Source organism: Callorhinchus milii, unplaced genomic scaffold (genome assembly GCF_018977255.1).
Source record: "Callorhinchus milii isolate IMCB2004 unplaced genomic scaffold, IMCB_Cmil_1.0 Scaffold4, whole genome shotgun sequence".
NCBI classification, from domain to species: Eukaryota; Metazoa; Chordata; class Chondrichthyes; order Chimaeriformes; family Callorhinchidae; genus Callorhinchus; species Callorhinchus milii.
Window position 1 is genome coordinate 4665189 of NW_024704745.1, and position 21215 is coordinate 4686403.

The window sequence follows — 21215 nt, forward strand, 5'->3', positions numbered from 1 at the left end:
GGGTTTGAACCTAAAACTTTGTGACTTATGCCCCCCCTCCACCATCTTATTGAAGTTATTGATAGCACGTCCCATCAGTTCTGATCCTAAAATTGTCAGCATAACTTGAAGCACAGGCACTAAGACCCTTCCTGAAAAGGACTTTGAATTAATTTCAACAGCCAAGCAAGATCTTGCAACTCTCATGGTGCTCTCAAGTTTGTGAACTCTTTTCATAATATGATAGCTGTGGATACATCTGTTTTTTTTTCTTTATACACATCACTGAAATACCCACATACCCTCAAAAGTCTAGGCTGTACCCCCGATCTGGTTGATCAACTTCCACTGTCCAATTGGGCAGAATGGTATGTAGGCATTTGCTGTTGCTTTGTGCCAGCTGGCACATGAGCAATGACAATGAATAGTCAATTAATTAGAAATTGTTGGTATGAAAGTTGATGAGGAGGGAATATAAACCGGGAAAACCCAGAGAAACACTGCAATTTTCCTTGAAATAGCAGGTGGATCCCTAATGGCCATTGAAATCATGAGGTATTAATCATAATACAAATATAACCACCCTTGTGGGTGTGGTCTGCAGCAGTCACACTCCTACAAGAAACAGCTGCTGAAGAGTTGAGTTTTATTTAGGACATCGCTTGCAGGATCACCCGCATGAATTAGTTTGATAGACATGACGCTTCCAGTCGCTTGTCTTGCCACACGCACAGATTGTTGCTGCCCACTGGTGGAAGACTGGGTTTCTTTTGCATTTCATATGTGCTTTCAAAAGAGCCAGGGAGCAAGGACACAAGTGTCCTTGAATCATAGAATCCTGTACAAGAGTGTGCCTCTGTGCCCCAGCAACAGATTGCTATATTTCCCTGTCCTCCGGACGGCCAGCAAAAACTACTTTTGAAGTTCGTGAATGAATAGAACCTGGTTGCAGCGTGTGGGTGTGAAAGTGACTCCATTAGTTTACCATAATTACCTTTTTTTCAGATGAATTGTCGGTTGAGTATCAATACTAAATTCTTCCCTTCAGACTAACGTCAGCACAAGCTGCAGTTGAAAAGGTTGTCCTTGCTGCCAGTTTGCCTTGACTGCAGCAAGACCTTCTGTCTGCTTCTATTTAAATGGCAGGACCGTTTTGGGACTATACATGTGACCGTACCAGTCCAGTGTATAAAAGGCTGGGATTTCTGATTTGTGGGAAATTCCAACTGCAGGCTTCATGTAACTGTAGTGATAGCGTTGCTACAAGACAACTTTGGAAAGACCAATCAACTTGATTATTATGCTGTTTGAAGGGTGCAGATATAGGGTTCAGTAACATGTGCAGATACTGTATATTGAGTGGAGCTGTATCTTTCTGTAAACTGTATCTACTCGTCCTGGATGGTAAAACTTGCCACTATTCTGTACATGGTCTTTGGATGTCAAAATCATTGTGCTCAATGGTTACTGAATCTCAATCGCAATCAAGCACATGAGTTGCATGCAATCTTTATACCAGACCTCTTCAGTTTTGCTTACCAGGATGTGGGATATCACAGCACATGTAGAAAAAAGTTCAACTGTCCAAGAGAATTGAAATTAACCCTAACAGGTTCAGCCCTTAGTACCCGCTATAATTGTGCCGATGAGATTATTCTTATGTAGTAATTGGAGTAGTTGTGCATTTAATCCAATGGACTGGAGGGATGATGCACTTCCTTACAGATTATTCTCAAGGTATACTATTTGTCAAAGAATCCCTTGAATCATGGGGTGGTGGGGGAGATGGTTGGATGTATATAGGACAGTATTCTTAAAGTCTACATTTGACAGTTTAGCTTGTGAAAAATATATTGCAACATGAAAAGCTACGGTTGTGATGTGGTAATGATTTGCTATTTTGTACCTGAATAAAATGGGTGTGATGTTCAGTGCCAACGTTGTTTCTAATCATTCAAAGTTTTAATCGAGACAGGCATTCTAGTTTACACAAAGCAGGTGAAGGATAGGTGAGGAGAGAGGGGGTATCTATGTTCATGCTTTGTATTGTCAGTAAATCTGCCTGGGATTGAGTCATTTATACGCCTGCCATGACGTGAGTGACATATGTAACTGCATGATTACACGATATCGCACTACTTTCAGCTGATTCAGATTTCTGATTTGTTGGTGTGTTTTTTTTNCCATTGGTATTCAGAAATTGAGACCACATCTTGCCTAAATTTTAATAATCTCTGGAAACTGGTGCTGAAATGCTACCTGCCTCTTGCAGTGCAGGAAGACTTGTTTTAAGATGATCCAAAACCTAATATCTTCCAATCAACTCTCCCACAATGGCCAATAGAAGTGGAGGAAGGAAAACACTGTCTGCGTCTCCTATATGAGCTATCGGACTTGGAAGGCAAGCCTTTTGGTTTTCCTTGCCTGGCTCGCTAACATTAAGAGTTACTTGGTCTGCAATTTACACTTGAATAGGGCAGGAGTCCTATGCACATTTCTTGGAATCCAATATCCACCTGTGCACTAAAGGAGTATGTTTATTAAACAATATTTTTATTAAATTGCATTGGACATTGAGAGAAGCACCATTGCAGTTGTTGCCAGATTTTTAATTGCATGAGAGCTTCAGAATGATTTTCGTGTTAACTAGAATACTTGTAGAAAGTGCAGATTTAACCAATGGCATTCAAAAAAGGTACAGGTGAAATATTCCATTTTCAGTTTGGATAGAAAATTAGTTTGTTCTTTTCTATGGAACCAGTTCCTGGCATTCCTCCAGACTGAGTTTCAGATTAGAACCTACAGCTAGATAGATGTGTGTAAATCTTCTGTAGTGCTGACTACACGATGAGCACTACATTTCTCAATCTAATTTTAAACAGACAGCTTCCTTCTCAGATCTGTTTAAAATTAATCAGTTAACAAACGGGAACACGTTGCCAACAGAAACTTCAGTTCCAATTTTGCAAAACATTATCACAAGAGCAGCTGAATGAATTTTCATTCTAGGCTTTTCATTCAGTTGTGCAGTAGCTTTGCAGCGCAATGCTCATAAATCTTGTCTCTTGACTCGAGGACAGAATGTTCCCGAAATTCATATGATCTTTGTCAAAATGTTACTTTTCAAGTAATCTGAAAAAATATAGTTTATCTAAAGTAATTTGAAAAAACATAATGTACAGTATTTATAGTTTTTTTTTATTTTGAAGAGAAGTCTTAAGTATATTAAACTAATGTGAATTTGTTTGCTTTTCATGTAAAATTTTCTGTCAAGTAATGAAGCATCTCCACCTTTATTGATCCATTTTTTCCTCTTTCTTAGGCGGAGAGACCTCAGCATGCAAACCTTCAACTGTTCGGCTTGCACCCTCATTTTCATTTCACGCTGCTGGCCTTCAAATGGCTACGCAGGTGCCTCATTCCCACCAGCAATATAGTGATCGTCACCAACAGACTATAAATGACCAGCAGGTGCCCGCACTTTCCTACACTGACCAGCTTCAGCCAGCCATAACTAATCAGGTAGTGACCAAGTGTGAGAGCTGCATATACAGCTGATGTACTTCTGTATTGTTATGCTGATTTCAGAATGGATGGGTTTCTCATGAACCAGAACTTGGAAACGCCTTGGTAATGAGGGCGACTTAATATTGAGGCCATTCTTTCAGTCTTTTAGAAAAGGATGGTACACAAAACATCAAGGTCAATAATAAGAGTAAAATAAGGCAATTCTATTGACTTCCTTTCAGTTACACTGTACTCGTACTTTCAAACTCTATTGGGTTCATTGATGCAGTAGAGATATTAGACAATTCTATGAAACAAATGTCAGCTACCACAGTCCTAACCTCTGGAACATCCTCACTCTACCTCCTCGTTGTGCCCCCTCAGTCACTTTTAAATGCATAGAAAGATGACGTTTTCATCTTGTCTAAGGTCAGTTCCACCCCTCTCCCCGCTTGCTCAGCATTCAGCCCAGTCATTGTGAAGTGCTCAGACACAGTATGTGAAAGGCGCTATATAATTACAAGTTGTTTCACAAATATTTCAAGAGTGGTAAGCTTTCTTATTTACTTTCTTATTTGTATCTAAGTTTAAGTGTTTCTCCTTCAATTTCTGATCTTTAAAATCTGTTTCAAAATTAATTTACTGTTTGGAAGCATAGTAAACTACATCAGACTGTGAACATTTCAGATTTATTGCATATTGCAAAGCTAATACCTAGTGTAGACACTATTGACATGGATTTCTTTGAATTTGACGGTTGCAATAAAGCTAAAGTGAATTAAGATCAACAGATAGACAACCATTGGTGCCACAGGTTGGAGCACCAGTATCCTTCTTGCCATTGCAGTTTGTCAAGACACAAGTCTTAAATTTTTCACCTTTGTCCCAACTATTTATTTTTATAATTAAAATATACATTAAAATATAACATTAAAACATGAATTCCTTTAAATGAAATGTTCGCATCCAATCCATCTCTGAGATGCCTAATTTCGGACACAGCAGTAAGGCCCTGGGCACGAGAGCTTGATCTTTTGATATAATAGCCATTTTAAACGGTGTTGTTTTCATACAGGCTGATCAATAAATTACAGGCATTAGTTGTCCCAAGAATCCTATTGCATCTGCTTGGAAAGGGGTGGAGTGGGAGAGAGCCGTTATCCTCAGGCTTATGCCAGCTTATGTTCCAGCAGCAGATTTTCTTTTTATAAAAATAAATAGATCACAAGATCCTCTGAGGGCCGTAGTTTCTTAATCTAGATCCGAAACATCCGTTCCATTTGGTGAAGATGTCTTGTTTGGCAGATCTTTCCTGGTGACGGAAGCGTCCCCTAAGTTAGAGGTGATTTCAACCTCAATCAAATTAATGTAGCTCCCACTCAGATTGTTTTCAGGGATGTGGAGGAATTCTCTAATATTTGCACCTTTCCTGCAATGTGCTTCAAAGTGTATGAGGAGTTAGGGTTAGTATGGGTACAATACAGTATATTGTATGGGGAATGTACACTGTTTTCACATCAGTTTATGTTTCTAGAAATCTGAGCCAGTTTTTGTGAACCTCAATTTGCTCTGTAACTTTCATGTTATGTGCGAATGTTTGGGTTCTTAAGCAGTGTGTTGCATTGAGGTTTATACAATCATCTGATGACCGGGTGGGGTGTGGGATTCTCCATTTTACTTGTTGGTACAAACCATGGTTCTTTATTTTTTTAGGACAGATGACCAATGGATTGAAATAGTGGCATTCCATTTGTTGGTTATAGAAGATGAACCTTAACCTTCTTGATATGGTCTTGTTATTGTGTGCACTACCCTTTGCATTTCAGTATATTTTGCATTATAGTCACGATACTTTCATTTATCTTATTTTTTAAACATTGCCTCTTTATTTCAGGTGATGCCTGATGTTGTCATGTTGCAAAGGCGAATGCCCCAAACCTTCCGTGATCCTATTTCTGCTCCACTAAGAAAACTTTCTGTAGATTTGATCAAAACCTACAAACATATTAATGAGGTAAAATTTAATTCTACCTTTTGTAATGGATCGGTTTTGAACATCAGTGTTTAATAAGTTTTCTACATATTCCAGAAGGGGGAAATCTTGAAACGTTTATTGTGTGAGACAATTTATAGCCTAGTATCCAGGAATAGAAAAACTACTTCTGAGTAATTCCAGTATTGAATACTGAAGGTGATTTCTAGTTTCTTTCCATGAAAATGGACTTTTGGGTGATTTATCAGATCACTTTACATTTGAAGTGCAATACCCATTTACATTTCTGTGTTTAAAGATGCAAAATATAAGTCAAATTGAATCAATCTGCAAGTTGCATAAAGACTTCTTGTCGTTCTAAGTGATCAAAGTAGGTTGTCAGTATTGAATGCCCAATTTTTTATTGTCACAGAGCAACATAATTTAGGAATGTGCTTTGAAATCTGGCAAACTGAAGCATATTGCACTAAAATCACACTAATAAGATCTTAAAAATAAATAGACTTTTACTTGGTCTTCATTGTTTTTAGCCCCATAAAGTTTCAATAAGGATTGATGTCTTCTATTGTTTGGTTGTGTTGCTGTGCTATGCCTGGAAGCAGGATGTGGCATTTGACTCATGTGAAGTAATACTTGTTTCTCTCTTGCTTCCCCCCCCTCCCCCCTCTCCCCTAACCCAGGGAAAATAAATTCCAGAATGGTTTAGAATACTTTCAATACTGTTTACTCAACATGTGACACTGTGTGATTTAATAATAAGCAAGGAATCAAACAATTCTTTGGAAGAACATAATTATATAAAGCGCTAAAGCTCAGGATGCCAATTGGACTGTAATTATTCTCTGGGCATCGGTTTTATGAAAAGAAATTCAAACTCTATGGGCACAATGAACTATTTCAACTTGTGTGTTTTGTAGGTGTACTATGCAAAAAAGAAAAGACGGCACCAACAAGGTCAAGGAGATGATTCAAGTCACAAGAAAGAGAGGAAGGTGTATAATGATGGCTATGATGATGACAATTATGACTATATTGTAAAAAATGGAGAGAAATGGATGGACCGATATGAAATTGACTCCTTAATTGGTAAAGGGTCCTTTGGACAGGTGAGTACTGAGCTATGAACACTGAACCCACAACTAATTGAGATTAAGATGACGAGTGACGAGGAAGAGGTCCAAAATCCAGAGAGAGCTTGTATTCTGTTACCCTTACAGTACAGATGATTCAGTACAAATTACTGTGTCATCATGTTCATATTTGATTAATCATATCTTCTCATACTGCCTATAGTTGTGGACAAATCCTGTCAATAGTTTTGAGTTTCCATTGCAGTCAACTAAGAGCTAACTGTTAGTATCAGTTTGTTCGTCATGCTAAGAGGAAGATGAATACTGTTCAGAGAGTCTGAGACCTTTAAAGGATCTTCAGAGTAATTGTGTTAGAAAGACTGACCTTAAAAAAATGGGGGGGGGGAGGGAGTGGATAACGTTTCTAGTTCATTCCAGCAGGGGTTTGCCAAAGAGAAATCCCAGTTAAATATTTATTTGCTAGCAAAGAGCTCTTTGGCAGACAGGAAGTCCATCTTTGTTACTTGAATAGTCCTTTGTCAATTGTGAGAAGTGGCACTTTGAGAAGCAATCCACTAAACAGGCTATTATTGAGGCACCGACCGGTGTGGTATAAAATGGAATGACTGCAAGGCTAAAATTTGGTCACAAATTTTTGGTTGGAATGCCTGAATTGTATTTATTAGAATGATGACTTTTCTTGGTTGCAGCAGTACTGTGCAGCGGACAGTATTTTCTACAAAATATCTTGTCTGGCAATGATGGTCTTCAAAATCTATTGCTTTACTTTACTCTGTTTTTTTTAATGGTTTTGATTACCTGAAAATTCTCGTCTTCCTCCTTGCCTTACTCGTAGGTTGTGAAAGCTTATGACCGCGTGGAACAGGAGTGGATAGCAATAAAGATCATCAAGAACAAGAAGGCATTCCTGAATCAGGCGCAGATTGAAGTTCGGCTGCTTGAGCTTATGAACAAACATGACACTGAGATGAAGTACTATATAGGTAATTGACCTATTACTTAACATATAGGCAATTGCCCGTACACTGCATGAATATAAGTACATTAACCCACCAATAGTGGCTGCATTTTACAGTCAAGGATTATGAAGTACAGGGCTAATTTGCTTCCTTCCTGGCTGTTTTATGTTCTTGAATTCTGCATTCTTTCATTAGCTAATTCAATTGTCTAATTACAAATCGTAACTTGTCTCCTAATTTAAAAAAAGTTCAATATAATGGTGCACTTGGAATATGGATTCCATTAGATTAGCTTCCCATTAAATTGGTTTCATGTCACCTTCCCTTCTGTTATTTGTAACAGTAGTGAGTTGTCACTTTGTTACGTCCACAATGTATTGCTTACTTGACGCTGTTCTTTTAATGGTTTTAATTATCTTAGAATTCTGATATTTGGAAATGTATGGTTGCTGAATATTGAGATGTCTAACAGCCTAGAAAAATTCTATTTGAAATTAGTATTTATGTTGTGTTTTTGAAAAGTTTTGGTAAACTTTGAACTCTATGAACTTGTGTGCATGCTGTGTTGTGTGCATATGGTTTCTTGCGCACCAATGTCAATATTATTGAAACACAAGTTCAACTCTATAACATGACGGATAGGATGTCTAAATATTTTCCTGGAAAGACGTCTTCTATCAAAGAAAGCGATACAGTAGAGATGCATTTTGATGCCTATTCGGGAGTAAGGTGACTCACATTTTTTTTAAAAAAAAAAGGATTAATGAAAAAAACTGATGATTGCTTAGATTGTTCATGAATTAACACAGCTACCGAGTGAAAGCTTGAGCTATATAGGCTGTTCCATGGTAATGGGACAGAGATGGATTTGAAGATCAGCCCAGTTAACTGGTTGATATCTAGCCCTGCACTCCATCTGGTGGCCCAAGTGAGAAATTGGAAAGCACACTATACACAGTGTCAGGTGGATTCAAGTAACAGACACCCCTTAGGAGTGAAAGCACTGGCGTTCTGATTCCCTGACCAAGACTTCATTTTAATAAAACGTTCAAGTGGAATATTGGACCAGTTTCTTTACTCCACACGCCTGATCATAATCCCTCAAGAAAAAAAAACCAATAATAAATTGGTCACTTCAAACCACGACTGTTTGTGGAACACTGCTGCGCGTAGAGTGCTGCCACGTTTCGCCCACAAATATACAGTCAATTCACTTTACAGTATATTCCGTGAAGCGCTTTGAGACATCTAGAAGACGTGAAAAGCACTATATCAAATGCAAAGGTTATTATTATTATATTCTACAATGGTCTTACCCTAAATTAATTGTAGAAAACTTTGTAGTAAACCAAAGCAAATTTCTGAAATATCCCAATGTGCCTTTCTGGAGCCATTGTATAATGAATGTTTAATGTAAATTTAAACTCTCTTTCAATTCCCCCTCCCACTCCCTCCCCCGCATCCAGTGAATATGATTATTTTGAACTTTTAATTTTCTTCAAGTAATTTGTCTTCAAGTGGTGCACTGGCAGTTTTTGCCAGATCTTATTGCAAACGTCTTTAGGCCTTACCTTAAAACCTTTTGTTGATCAGCAGTTGACACTTTTCATCATAAGACGTTTCAACAAAATATTTATGAAACTTTTTTGCATACAGTCTTAAGAAATGTCTTTCAAGTTAGCGAATGAAAGATGCACCCTACACTGTGCATATCACAATAATAATGATCTTTGCATTTGAGATAACACCTTATGTCAAAGCGCTTCACAGAATATATTGTAAAACAATCGACTGTGTTTTTCTGGACAAAATCACAAATATCCAACTGATGTGAAAGCCACTATATAAATGTGAATTGTTTGTACCGCTAACAGAAAACTGTAGAGGCTGGTAATTTACCGGTAAACAGCATGTCTCTACTTGCTGCAGTTTCTAAACTTCAGTTAACTTTAGGGCTTGTTTCACCAAAAGCCACCACCATTTGAAGTTTGCAATATTTTCACAAATAAATTTCACAATCGAGCCTGAACCAAATTTAAGGTGTAGTAACCCTTAGTTCATTGTTTCTTTCAGATCTATAAAGTGACTACCTTTTTAGATTCTAGGTTTTGTTCATTTTATAGTAACTTGTCAGCCTGGCTCAGTTGGTAGCACTCTCGTCTCTTTTTATAGCACGTTTTTCAAATGGTTCTAAAATTATTGGATTCAATATTCACCGTTAAGAGAAAGTTGTTTTAATAATACTTGCCATGCTGCCTTTCTAATTTAATCGTTGTGCTGCTTTTGACTCATTTATAAAATGTTATTGCTTGCTATCATTGCTCATAATGTACTTGTGTAACCTAGCAATTTAGTTCATTGCTTTCATTTCAACTCTTTATAGTTGGAGTGTTTTTTGCTGTGAAGAAACTTGTAACATTTCAAATTCGTTAAATTAGAGATATGCGCTCTGGGACACTAACCTGCGTGAAGAGCGCTATATAAATGCAAGTTGTTGTTATTGTATGTGCATCAAACACAGGGCTCATAAGTATTTTTTTTACAAAAATGTTTTTTTCTCTTTCACAGTTCATCTGAAGCGACACTTTATGTTTCGAAACCACCTCTGCCTTGTCTTTGAGATGCTATCCTACAACCTCTACGACTTGCTCCGCAACACCAATTTCCGCGGAGTTTCACTAAATCTTACACGAAAGTTTGCACAGCAGATGTGCACTGCTCTGCTCTTTCTTGCCACACCGGAGCTCAGCATTATCCATTGCGACTTAAAACCCGAAAACATCCTGCTGTGTAATCCAAAACGGAGCGCCATCAAGATTGTTGATTTTGGTAGCTCCTGTCAACTGGGGCAAAGGGTAGGTATCATTACCTTATGGTTTATGTACAGACGTTACTCTTCAAATTAGATAAGCTTCAGTTTAAGCGCTCCGAGATTCCTTCTGTCGTGAAGGCCGCTATACACATGCAACTTGTTATTGTAGTAAATTTTGACCTTTTTTATTTTAAAGAAACTGACTTTTGTAGCTTTTGGAAAAAAAAATGCCTCCAATAGAGCAAGCCCTCATGAAATAATTTCCCTTGACTTGAAAGAAGTTCATTCTTTTGATGAATGAAACATAACCTTTTGTTTTTTAAATCCACATGTTTTTTGGGGGGAAATATAGCAAAGAACTTGATTTTTGAAAAGGCATACGTTTGCAAATGTCCAGTATGTAAATGCTTTTTCTTTTTAGGTACAAGGTGTCTAATGATCACATTCCTTGTTTGGGTTTTGAAAGGACCAACCATCATAAATTATCATTAGTTTTGAGATTTGTGCTGCAGAGTTGTAAGGGAGTTGATTTCTGCAACTTCCTTTTTTACTAGTTGCAACCCAGTGTTTTGCTCGACACTCCCCACTTCCGTGAGCTTTCTGTGTAGCAAATCCTGAGCACAAACTAGTGTCCCATGATTCAATGGCACTGTATGTTGTAACTGTGCAGTATGCCCTCAAGATGTATAGATCATAAGATCTGTTCACATGAAGGTCAATTAGCATATTGCAGAATACCAAATCATTCAGTCTTTCCATTACACCTTCAAGCGTTTTCCTAAATGGGTTCAGCTTCCTGGCCTCTTATCACCCTTCCCATTCCAGCTGTCAGTTGCTCTCTGCATAAAGAAATGTGTGACTAGTTTACTTCCCAGTGATTGAAATCCACAATAATCCAGAAAATGAACAGGGCTGCAAGTTGCATCCAATGTGCAATAGAGTATTGCTTAAATACTAATGTGTTCCAGTCAAATTAATTAGATATCCTACAAAAAAAAACAATTAAATGGTCATTTTAATTTACAATCAAGTAATCCAAAACACAATTGTGTATAGACTACGTGGATTATATATCGGCTGTAACTCAGGCCTACAATTACAGTCACCTCTGGTTTTCCTAAACTATTATTTAAAAAAAGAGCTGAATATTAGCATCCAAACTGAAGAGGTTAAGGGAATTGTCCTCCAGTTTGTTATAAATGCGTACAGAATCCATTCATAAATGTGCTTTAAAAAGTAGTTTTTTTATGTCTTTCTAACAATACAAATTGACTAGATGCTACTGGTCTTTTATATATGTTGTGTTTTTAGAATATTTTGGATTATTTATAAGGAAACTATATTTAAAGTGTGTTGTATAACAGTGTAGATGCTGAAATATACCAATGTCAAGGGCTTGTTTGTTTGACAGTGTTCAGAACTGGTAGTGCAAGAACAGCAACTCACGCTGCTATGTGTGCCTTTCCAGTAAGTTTCAAGCCAGCACACTTCTAACCTAACACAACATAGTAGAACTATTTGCATATAAATGCTTCTGTGTGGAGTGTCTGTGTAAAGAATTAATTAGGCATATCTACCAATAAAGTAACTGACTTTTGCTCACACACACATACACACGCAGAGTGAGCCTGAGTTGCTACAACGCAGTCTGCTTCTGCAGCCTTCACTATAGTGCCAGTTATTTCCGAGTGTCTACCATTCCCAAATTTGGTAATCAATCTGAATCTTCGATGCACATTCAGACGAAAGGATCAACGTATTCATGAGTGTGTACAAATCTTTCATTGAAATTTCAATGATTGCAGCGTTCAAAAAAAAAAGTTGGTAAACTCAATTGATCAAAGTATTCGTTGTCCCATATCCTTTAAACAATATTTTTAAAAAATAAATAAATGGTGTGCAGTGTGCTATCTTGGAATAAGTCCTCTTCTTGATGAGGGTTGGGATACCTTTGATATATTTGGTGGGTGATTTGTCATAGAATGAGTTGCTGTGCGAGTTTTTAAGGTTTGACTGCTCTTTTGCTGGAATGGATACAAATTGCTGAAATAGCATAGCGCTAGTAATTGTGGAAACTTAATGTAAACTTTGAGATTATAGAATAAACTTAGGCATCAGAAGAGATGAAGTTGATGTTAAAATTTGTTTTTGACTTTCGGCATTCACTAATTTTAATGCTAACTGTCGCATTTTATGTTGTAGATATATCAGTACATTCAAAGTCGCTTTTACCGCTCACCAGAAGTATTGCTGGGAATGCCCTATGATCTAGCTATTGACATGTGGTCATTGGGCTGTATTTTGGTGGAGATGCATACTGGAGAGCCTCTCTTCAGTGGAGCTAATGAGGTAAGGAATCATCTTTTCAAGGCATGCAGTAAAATATTCTACTATAGAGCCCAAATGTATGCCAAACTGGATAAATGTGGAGAATATTTAGGTAATATCTTGGTCATTTGCCGGTATGCTTTGATAAGAATATTAATATAACATAGTTTTGGACTTTCTGTATTGGTTTGCAGTACTATTGCTCTCTTTACTGTGAAATATTAGTAATCTTAACATGGTACTGCATGAGAAAAAGGATAGTTGTGTTGTATATAACAACATTCTAATGAAACTATTGCCTGTATGTAATGATCCTTTGCAATGGGTATAACGCATTTCATGTCTGGAGGAAGTCTCAAAAGAGCTTCACAATATTTACCATAAAGTGTAGTGTATTTATAGGCGAACACAGCATTTGCACAAAGCAATGCCCCCAAACAGTCATGAAGTGAGTGACCAGTTTAAATGCAGTCTGCATATACAGGGTGACCAAAAAGTTGTGATACCATTACGAAGTCTGATAAGTCTTAAAGAAATGATTTTGTTTAGATGATGGGGTAGATATCAGGAAGTTTTGTTCACCTTGTACTTGTTTATCTGAAGGTCCTGCAGCTTCTATGGACAATGATCAGAGTGGATGGATTGTTTTCATTATAACACATAAATAACTAAGTATTGCATTGAAGTAGAGTCTGTTTAAGCTTCCGTACATTACATTGCTAAATAAACAAGCAAAACCCGTTCTTCTTTCAGGAGATACCCGTCTTATTTAAAAAATACAATCCAATTCTCCACCAGCAACAACAACGTGCACCTGTATCGTGCCCTCCACGCAGGGTAGCATCTCTGAGCGCTTAAGTGTTCTTAAGTATTCACCACATATTCTGAAAGATTTGCTGCTCTATTGTAGAGAAATCTAGATTGCTTTTTTTTCCACACGAGTGACTATAATGTTGAATTCCTCGTTCCCACTGACTCAGTAGCAAAGTTTCCCAGTAAAAAAACTGAAGATTTGGCAGTCTTATTGGATACTGGAGTTCAAAATACAAGTTGTACTAATCAAAGGGGACAATATTGTTAAATCTAAGTACTCCAAATAATTTTTCCCCTCCTTGGAAACCTGGCCACCGTTGAGTCACTTTTTCCCAATAGAGACTGCAGGAATGAGGAGCGATGCCAGAACTGAAGTGAGGAAAAAGCTGTAGTGTTACAATCTAGTTTCCTCTATAACAAAAGCACAAATGACTGGGAAAGAGAATCAGTACTGTAGTAAATTTCAGTCTGGATACCAGCTGATAAAAAAGCCATGGAGGGCCAACTTGTTTAAATCGGTCCAGTTTTTCTCACGGTCTAAATTGCTGTATACACCAGCAAGACAAAGATAACCTGCAAAACGCATAGTCACTCCACTTTGCAGTAAATCCTGCAAAGCGCTTTGAGACGTCCTACTAAATTGAAAGGCACGGCATCAAAAGTAAACCATTTACACGCTGTTTTCATTTAAAATATTTTTTTAAAAAATCTCTGGTTTAAATTGATCTGAACTCGGATTGCTACAGGTTTGAATTATCGCTGTCCTTTTTGGTTAAAGGCCTGCTGCCTTTTAGTGTGTTTTGCCTTAACTCTGATGCAGCAGAGCTGCTGGGCAATATCCACATCCTCTTAGATCCAGAATATTTGGACGAGAAAAAAGGATAACATTATATATGTTAGAGCCATCTTTTAAAATTTAGCATTCCACTGATAAAGGACTACATTTGAACTGAGCCCACACGCTGAACCGAGCAGTACTTTTTTGGGGACGGGGGGGGATTTATTGCACGAGTTTTGAACAATTTAACGTGAGAATCCTAGGCAGGTTTCCTTGCTCCACACGCCTCTGTTTATCTAGCAGTAAGCAGGAACCTGGTTGTTAGTCGATTGCTGGATCACTTTCCAGGGGTAATCATCCCTTCAAAAAAATAATAATTTGGTCACTCAATCCACGACCGTTTGTGGGGCAAACTGTGCTGTGCCCAATTAGCTGCTGTGTTTCGTCCACAAAATTTACAGTCAATTCACTTTATAGTGTATTCTGTGAAGCGCTTTGAGAAGTCTTGATGCAAGCATTATTCTTCTTATAGAAAAGTTTGCACCCAGGGCTACCATTGGATCGTGATCACAAACGGTGTAGCCATTTTTTGTACTGCATGAAATGTCATGAAAATGTTCCTTTATTCAGGATCATGTAGTACAACTGGAATTCAAAGGAGCATTCATCCTTCTCAACTTAAGTACTTAAAACAAACAGCCAGGGAAAGCAGAAGTATACTCCTGCTTCACTCAAAGACGTGTATTTTATTTAAATGCTAATAGCTTTGTAGGAAGCCAGCACCGTTTATGAATTAAACCCCCCACCCCCCCAAATAGCAGACTGTTTGCCTCAGCATATTTCTGAAGTAATAATTGAACAGAGAGTTGATTGTGCCATGGAATGTTCTAATATTTTGAAAAATGTGGTCTTAACTATTCATTCCACATAGATTTTACTGTAAATGCCTGAAGTGCAAAGCAAAACCTACTTGTATTTTATGTTTAATAATTGTCTCTTAAAATTTTATTCTGTGTCAATGGATGATGAACCCCTCTATCTAAATATTGTGCACTTTAAAAAGTGATCCGTTTGTCCTCCTTTGTGCATATAACTTTTCCCACAAAATACAATCAATTCACTTTACAGTATATTCTGTGAAGTGCTTTTAGACATCTCGAATATACGATAAGGTGCTATATCAAATGCAAGGATTATCTTATTTTCTTATTTCATTCATCCAGTTTAGGTTAAGATAGGTTGCAACATTTTGCCTAATTTAAAATATTATAAACGTACTACTACTCTAGGTTTATAAGAAATTAATACCATTTAAATACGTTACATTCTTTGAAATGCCTTATTTGTGCATAAACTTTTAATTGTTTGACCCAATATTGATTGAACACAATATGACTATCATCACACTGCACTTTAATACTGTATTTAATTAGGCAACCAAGCCTGCTGAGATTTTTGTAGTTCTGATCTATGGTCAGAGGGTTATGCTTAAAAAGAAATCTTTTTTGAAAGAAAGAGGAAATTGCCAGATTATAAAACTATCAGCTTGATAAATATCCATAAATAGGTAGATATTAATTGAGGGAAATGCCAAATCAAATTCCCTGTGTGGATTAAATTCACTGATCAAGATTATTGCCATTTTGTGCACAATGTGTTTATTATTTTGTGGGTGTTATATGTTCAGTATATTCTGTGAAGCACTTTGAGACATCGCAAAGGCTTGATAAGGCACTATATCAAATGCAAGGATTATTATTATTATGTTAAGTAACCTCCAACTTTTTCACAGCTATCCCCAAAATGTCACTTCCTTTATCTTAAGTCATTTTCTCTCAATCTCCTTAGGTGGATCAGATGAACAAAATTGTGGAAGTTCTGGGAATCCCTCCATCTCACATCTTAGATCAGGCCCCAAAAGCGCGGAAATTCTTTGAGAAATTGCCTGATGCCTCGTGGACAGTAAAGAAGACCAAAGATGGCAAGAGGGTGAATATCAAGAGTAACATAAAAAAAATTGGAAACACAGTAAGGAACTGAACTTAATGTATTTCAAATAATTGTAAAACACGATTTGTTTTTTCCCCCACTTATCTACATGCAATGGCTTGTGCCCAATGTGGATCTTCTAGAAGACTGGGATGGTCTGAGTGATTGATTTCATGGCTACAATTAATCTGATTGCAAGACAAACTAACAGACCTAGAGGCATTGGGGTGATTGTTTCTAAATGTGTTGAGGCACTTAAGTGGACAAGGTTTCTTTGTGGGTGTGACATTCTTGGAATCTATCAAGGTGTCGACTGTTATCCATTGTGCGTATGAATTTTCCTTTGTAACTTGAAGTCTGATCAGCCCCTGTCTTCAAGGAGAAGGCTGAAAAAAGACCCAGTTGATCAAAGTAGTAGGTCTATCAATGAGCTCTGTCACAGCATTGAACTCTGTCGCTTTTGAGCTTGGGTTACCAATGCAGAGCGATCAATAATGTAAATAATTTAGTGTTGGTTGAATTTACATGAACGACTTCTTTCTAGCTGTATTAATTTTCACCCTAACTTCCAGGGGGGCAGGGAAGGGGGGATTGCACAAGTAGTTCACATCTTCACATATTTTTCTTCCCCTTTAAAGTTTCAACTTGGTTATTCTTAACCTTTCAAAATTCTTACAATTTACTCCCAAGCGGGAGGCTTGTTCCTTTCCAACCCACCCACCCCCATCTCCATCCCATTTGTCCATCCGTCTATTTATCTGTCTGTCTCGTCACACACACAAGCATAGTGGAATTGTGAATCTTGTCAATATTAGCAATATAACAATGCTTTGGTGGGTTACCCGTTATCTTGCATTCCATTTTATTGGTGTTGAACTATTACTAAGCGCTCAATCTTTTTGAATTCGGCTTCCAATTGCGTGCATGCATATGTGTAGAATAATTGATCCGCAGGCTTGAGCATGCAGGGGCTGAATTTTCTTGTTCAATGCTTGTCTCACAGGAATATAAGCCCCCTGGATCCCGCAAGCTTCACAATATCCTAGGAGTAGAAACTGGTGGCCCTGGCGGGCGCCGAGCTGGAGAATCTGGCCACACAGTAGCTGATTACCTGAAGTTCAAGGACTTGATTCTGAGGATGCTGGACTATGACCCTAAGACCCGGATAGCCCCCTATTATGCACTGCAACACAGCTTTTTCAAAAAGACCGCAGACGAAGGGACAAACACAAGCAATAGTGTGTCGACAAGTCCCGCCATGGAGCAGTCACAGTCTACAGGCACCTCTTCAAGCACATCCTCGAGCTCAGGTACATACTCTGCAAATAGTGCTACAGATCAACTTTCTACTTCACAATGGAAAGCTGCAGGGACAGCCTTTCCAATGATGTGGTCCATCAGATGAAATGCGGCGGTTTATACAGAACGAAATGTGTTTCTTTCCACCTTTGTAACCATTTCAGCGTCAGGTTCGAGTGAATTTGTCAGGGGGAAATTGCGGTGCTGCAAGGATATCTCGATTGCGGGGAAAGCTCTGTTGTGACACACTTAACACCTTTGCCTTTACAAGTAGCGTTAGCTGAGTAAACAGGTGAGTTAACCGAACTCAGCTGGAAGCGTATTAGGAGTAGCATGATTGGTCACTGAGTGGGAAGGAGGAGAGAAACTGGCAGTCAGAGGACAAAAGGCCTGCTTCAGGGAACTCCTCATTGGAAATGCATCCGAGGACAGAATTGTGCTTGGTTGTGATGGTCACCTCTGTCCTCCCCCACTTTTCTTCTGGAGATGAATAGGCTGTTGTTGGTCACTGCCCAGGCACACGTGGAGAATGGCCAACGGGAAAGATACTAACTTGGTCAGCACTCCTTGAATTGTACTCGAGGGTGGGGAAGAGAATCATTTATAGAAAGCAAGAAGCATAAAATATGACTTTCCAGTAACCCAATCAAATATTGGGACCAAAAATGAGAATTCACTTCACCTTCAGTTTGTGGGGTGCTTGCTTATTAAAATGGCAATTCTGCATAAGGACAGGAAATACCAGTTGAACTATTAAGCCTGTTCAGTCATGTTATTAGTTCAGGAAGGTCCTCTTAATTTTGAAACCTGTACATCTGTAACTTGAGTTGTATGTAAATGTTCTCATGTCTATATTTATAATACATGTACAAGCTATCATATTTCCAAACATCTACTTAAATATACTGTTTCGCCCACAAAGTATACAGTCAATTCACCTTACAGTATATTCTGTGAGGCGCTTTGAGACGTCTCAAAGACGTGATCAGGCGCTATATCAAATGCAAGGACTATTATTATTAAATAAGTTGGTTGGAATCCTACATTTCAATTGCTGTCTGCCGTGACTTGCCTCTGCAAAAAATGAAAGGGGGTAGAAGATGTTATAAGTTTGTATATATCTGTAAATAATTACACACACATTTTGGAGTGCTAAGCAGCAACACATTTACGGGTTGATGTATGATTGGTAAACCACTTGATGATCTTGTAGTTATTGATGTCAGCTCATTTTTTTTTATGTGTTGCTGCTTTCTAACTCTCGAAGACTCCGCTTAATAAATCCTATGTTTAATCTGTAAATGTGTGACGTACTAAAACACTAAATGCTTCTGCTTATTGTTGAGGAATGTGCCCTGTACTTTACACAAACCAAATCCAAGCTATCCTAACACACTAACATTTATTTATTGAAACCTTTCAGTGTCTTGTAACGTGCAGTACATTTAAGACGTATTTTCCAAAGGTTCAGTTGAAATGACCTGCAGCCGACACAGATTCGATTTTTTTCCCCCCACCACCTTCTCTTTTCCCAACCTCACACCACACAGTAAGTTTTGCTTGTGTGTTTTTTTTACAAAGCATATGCTAATGCTCATCTTTAACAGGTGGCTCTTCTGGGACAAGTAATAGTGGAAGGGCAAGGTCAGACCCAACGCATCAGCATCGGCATAGTGGTGGGCATTACAGCGGAGCTGTCCAGGCCATGGACTGCGAGACACACAGCCCACAGGTGAGCTCTGTGTTTGAAAAAAGTCTCCAGTGCTCCCTTCACATCCCTGTGGTCACAGGTCTGAGCCCCGAACTCTCTGACACTGAATCCTGCCAAACCCACACCCCGTGTGATTGGCTTTGTCAGTGGCTTTGATCGGGGATTCTCCTAAAAGAAGCAGCACCTTTTCTCAGGAGAGAAATGGAGCTGATCGTGTGCTCTGCATCTCTCAGTGGTAAATGTGCCTCCCATCGAGCTGATGGCGGACAGCAGCAAAAGTGCCCATAAAGAAATAGGCAGCTTGCAGCCTCCTAGCTAAAGGAGGAATTGTAGGCAAGGAATCCTACGAGGGAAGAAGGGAGGAGGTGGTGAAATAAAGTGGAAACATTTGGAGCGGGTGGGGGACGAATCGTCTCCAGTGTCTCACATTAGTATTTTCAGTGTTTCATATTAATACTTCCAACGTGTGAAAAATGTGGCTCACAGCTTTTTTTTTGTCCTCATTCTAAACTTTTTATCCCTCCCGATTCCAAAAGCGAAAGGCCTCCCCTCTCCCAATTTATACATGTTTTATTTAGAACTACATCTGATTTATCCTCAGTTCTCCTGAATCCAACTGTCATGTAGAAATATTTCTTGATTCATCTTTACTCAAAACACCATTTTATTTTGCTATTAACAGCAGCCTGTCCTTGTGCTTACAGTGTGTGTTGCAGATATTCGTTTTGTTTTGAACTATGTACCGTTGAAAGAAAACCTTGAATGTGATTATTATTCAGGCCAGTTCGGTCATTTCATTAGTTCAGGGGCCTGAGGTGTGTGTCCCTGTTCCGTTAGTTGCCTATGCTATTATGCTGTAGGTGAAATGCCAGTCATAGATTATTTTATGCTTCAAAAGCTACAGACTACCGGTGTACCTACACTGATGATGCGTAGACCTCATGGAAAAATTCCAGATCATTTTATTGAAAACATAAACTGAACTGGTCTGTGTCGAGTTAATTGACTCCAACCAGGGGCAGCAGGTAGGATGTTGTAATTAACCTAAGGGTTACTGGCCTGCATCAACTGCAACCCAGAGACTTCTGTTGGACTTTGTACCTGTGTGTACGGTGTGCGTGGTATTGTACATATAAACAAGGTAAGGACCTGATTAGACTCGCCGGGTGTGGTTGAGTAGCCTGATAACGCCAGCTGTCAAGGCTCACACATGAAGAATCATTTAGGTGGGAGATGCAAGAGCACAGCTGGAGTTCATGGGTCTGTGTACCTGTGTAAAAGGGTGGGGTAGGGGATGACTTATCGGGAGAATTTTGGTGATGGTGGGGACGGGGAGAAAATTGAAGAGTTGGTGTGAGGAAAAATGTGGCTTGGTAAATTTCGTAATAGATCTGAATAACCTTTTCCTGTGCATTTCTGTTCGTTTTTAAACATTTTAGGTTCGACAACCGTACCCTGTAGCATTGGGATGGACACCTGGTGATGCCACTACACAGGTCACAGTTGAAACTCATCCAGTTCAGGAGACAACGTTCCACATTGTTTCCCAACAGCAGAGTGCATTGCACCACCACCACCCTAACAGCTCCCACCACCACCATCATCATCACCACCATCACCATGGACAGCAGGCCATGAGCACTCGGAACAGGCCGCGAGCTTATAACTCCCCGACAAACGGTTCCGCTGCCCAGGACTCTATGGAGGTGGGACACAGCCACCACTCCATGACGTCCTTGTCTTCCTCAAACTCCTCTTCCTCCACCTCTTCGTCATCCGTTTCTGGCTCCCAGGCTTACCACAACCGGCCAGTCGTTGCGAACACTTTGGACTTTGCCCAGAACGGCACGGTGGACGTTAATTTGGGCGCATACACCAACCCCCGCCAGGAGACGGGAGTGTCCGGGCCGCCGGTCTATCAGTTCTCCGCAACGGCGGGTCCTGGCCATTACATGA

The 21215-nt window shown here is 38.9% G+C and overlaps 1 protein-coding gene across 5 annotated transcripts in view; it reads left to right on the forward strand.

Moving 5' to 3' along the window:
* dyrk1aa (dual-specificity tyrosine-(Y)-phosphorylation regulated kinase 1A, a) overlaps positions 1–21215 on the forward strand; it is a 55617-nt gene that overhangs the window by 34093 nt on the left and 309 nt on the right. For 4 of the 5 annotated variants that reach the window (XM_042333947.1, XM_042333945.1, XM_042333948.1 and 1 more), the window contains exons 3-12: positions 3302–3501; positions 5381–5500; positions 6397–6585; positions 7406–7553; positions 10098–10384; positions 12544–12690; positions 16109–16288; positions 17253–17559; positions 19156–19280; positions 20699–21215. The exon at positions 20699–21215 is cut by the window's right edge and continues 309 nt beyond it. In XM_042333947.1, coding sequence (XP_042189881.1) covers positions 3302–3501; positions 5381–5500; positions 6397–6585; positions 7406–7553; positions 10098–10384; positions 12544–12690; positions 16109–16288; positions 17253–17559; positions 19156–19280; positions 20699–21215 — 2220 coding nt within the window. The remainder of the gene's footprint in view (positions 1–3301; positions 3502–5380; positions 5501–6396; positions 6586–7405; positions 7554–10097; positions 10385–12543; positions 12691–16108; positions 16289–17252; positions 17560–19155; positions 19281–20698) is intronic. The other variant, XM_007909480.2, reaches the window with a different exon arrangement.